The sequence below is a fragment of the Amphimedon queenslandica genome, unplaced genomic scaffold, assembly GCF_000090795.2.
Source record: "Amphimedon queenslandica unplaced genomic scaffold, v1.1 AMPQUscaffold_8304_Cont19751, whole genome shotgun sequence".
NCBI classification, from domain to species: Eukaryota; Metazoa; Porifera; class Demospongiae; order Haplosclerida; family Niphatidae; genus Amphimedon; species Amphimedon queenslandica.
In genome coordinates this window covers 352-2,465 of record NW_003551418.1, presented here as the reverse complement: position 1 = coordinate 2,465, position 2,114 = coordinate 352, and the positions used below count along the sequence as shown (strand labels likewise).

Here is a 2,114-nt window from a genome sequence, read left to right as displayed (position 1 = left end):
TATTTATGTAGTCAATAAATGAGTAATGTACTCATTTATTCATTAGGTACTACAAACATGTGTACTATCATGTGGTGAGTCATGATGATGCAGAGAAAAAACTGAGACAAGCAGATCATCAAGCAGGTACTTTTTTAATTAGAGATAGTGAAAGCAAACCTGGACAAAATTATATTCTCTCACTCAGTGATGGATCTAATATTAAATACTATCGTATATACACTCAGAATAGTAAGTATTATATGACCACTCACGTCCAGTTTGACTCACTCAATGACCTGGTACATCACTACATGATGGAAGCTGATGGTCTGCCCTGCTCACTAACAGTTCCTATATTCAAACAAGTAAACATACCCATTGCAATGAGTATAGAGTTGAAAATTAGTAAGTCGTCAATCAAATTTTTTCAATGCATAAATGCTGGACAGTTTGGAGAGACGTGGAAGGGTGATTGTAAAGATAAAGGGCCAGTTATCATTAAAACAAATATAGCAACAAATATTGTACAAGAAACATTTCTTGAAGAGGCCAACATATTGAAAAAACTAAATCATAAGAACATCATCAGTCTATATGGTGCTTGTACTGAAAGTTATCCTTTTTATATTGTAACAGAACCAATCAATGGAAGCCTCAAAGATTACCTAACTACAAATAATCCTACACCAGCAGAGTTGGTAGCTATTACTATTCAAGTTACTGATGGTATGATGTATCTAGGAGAACAAGATTACATTCATTGTGATCTAAGAGCTGAAAACATACTATTAGGAGATCATAACACTGTCAAGATAGCAAACTTTCACCTAGCTCGACACCTCAATGGCAATAAATACTGGATTGCTAAGAAGAAAGATAAGCTTGCTAAAAAATGGACAGCACCTGAAGGATATACTTTAAACCGACTGAGTATTAAATCTGATGTTTGGTCATTTGGTATATTACTATGGGAACTGGTTTCAAAAGGAAAGGAACCATATCCTGGCATGACTGATGAAGAAGTAAAGGAGGCAGTATCAAAAGGTTATCATATGCCTATACCTCGAGATTGTCCTGAACCATTTAAACTACTTATGATGAACTGCTGGAAGCAGAATGAATATGAAAGGCCAAACTTTATACACATCTTTAATATACTTTACTTACGAAATAAATAGACTATGCATTCATATTTACTAGTTTTCTTAATGCACTGTATAATACAAAAGAAGCCAATTAAGTCTGATTTTGATTCTAGTGGTAATAAGCATATTGCAACTCAGTTTTGCACTGCTACATGTAAGTTTAGAAATTATTTAATGGCAGTAATGTACAAAGCATGCTGATAAGTTTACAAGCTTCCTTTTTTACAGATAGCTCTGCACTTTCAGTGTGAATTTCATGCCCACCTAAATACTAAACATATAGGATTTTCTATCTCTGATTCTCTTTCCCTCTCTCCTTCCTCCCTCCCTCCCTATAACATACGTGACTCAATGAGATGGTTTTATCATTGACTCCATTGAGGTTTCCCTTCTTAGGACCAAACAATCTCCTCCAATGATAATGATAAGTAACACCTGGTGATGAATCAGGCCATGTACTGGAGAATATCTTAATATGATCAGTTGGTAGTGTAATAACTGGATGTTTATTAGTAAGTGCTATTGTAAGGACTGTAGAGAAAGAGGAGGAGAGATGGAGGAAAAAAGGGAAAGGAGAATAGGAGGAGAGAATGGGTACGTATGGGATAAAGGAAAAGAGAAATGGGAAGAGAAAGAGAAGATAGATTAATGATCACTAGGAAGGTATTTATTACAAAGCTAATGAATAAACAAACAAAATGCATGTACATTTTTTATGTAAAAAGCTTTTTTTATGAAATAAGACAGAAAGTGCATACACAATTTGAAATTACTGAACTGATTAATAATGATACATACAGTTTGCATTTGAAAAATTGGCAAAAATACTGTAAAGATGCTCTTTCTCCTCATCATAGTCCACTGTAATTGATCAAAACTGGCTTTAAAAATTCTTATATTTTCTAAATTATGCCATTAGCATAATGTATTAAATGATGGTTCATCTCTTATCAAATTATGAGACGAGTGATAATAATTATGTAAAAT

At 33.6% G+C, this 2,114-nt stretch overlaps 1 protein-coding gene across 1 annotated transcript; it reads left to right on the top strand.

The window, feature by feature from the left end:
* Window positions 1-46: 46 nt before the first annotated feature.
* Window positions 47-1,218, top strand: LOC100633614 (tyrosine-protein kinase SRK2-like; the record flags this gene model as incomplete). The annotated part of the gene is made up of 1 exon (XM_003391557.2): window positions 47-1,218. A coding segment is annotated over one exon (1,114 nt), but the record flags the coding sequence as incomplete, so codon positions are not given.
* Between the last annotated feature and the right edge of the window lie 896 nt (window positions 1,219-2,114).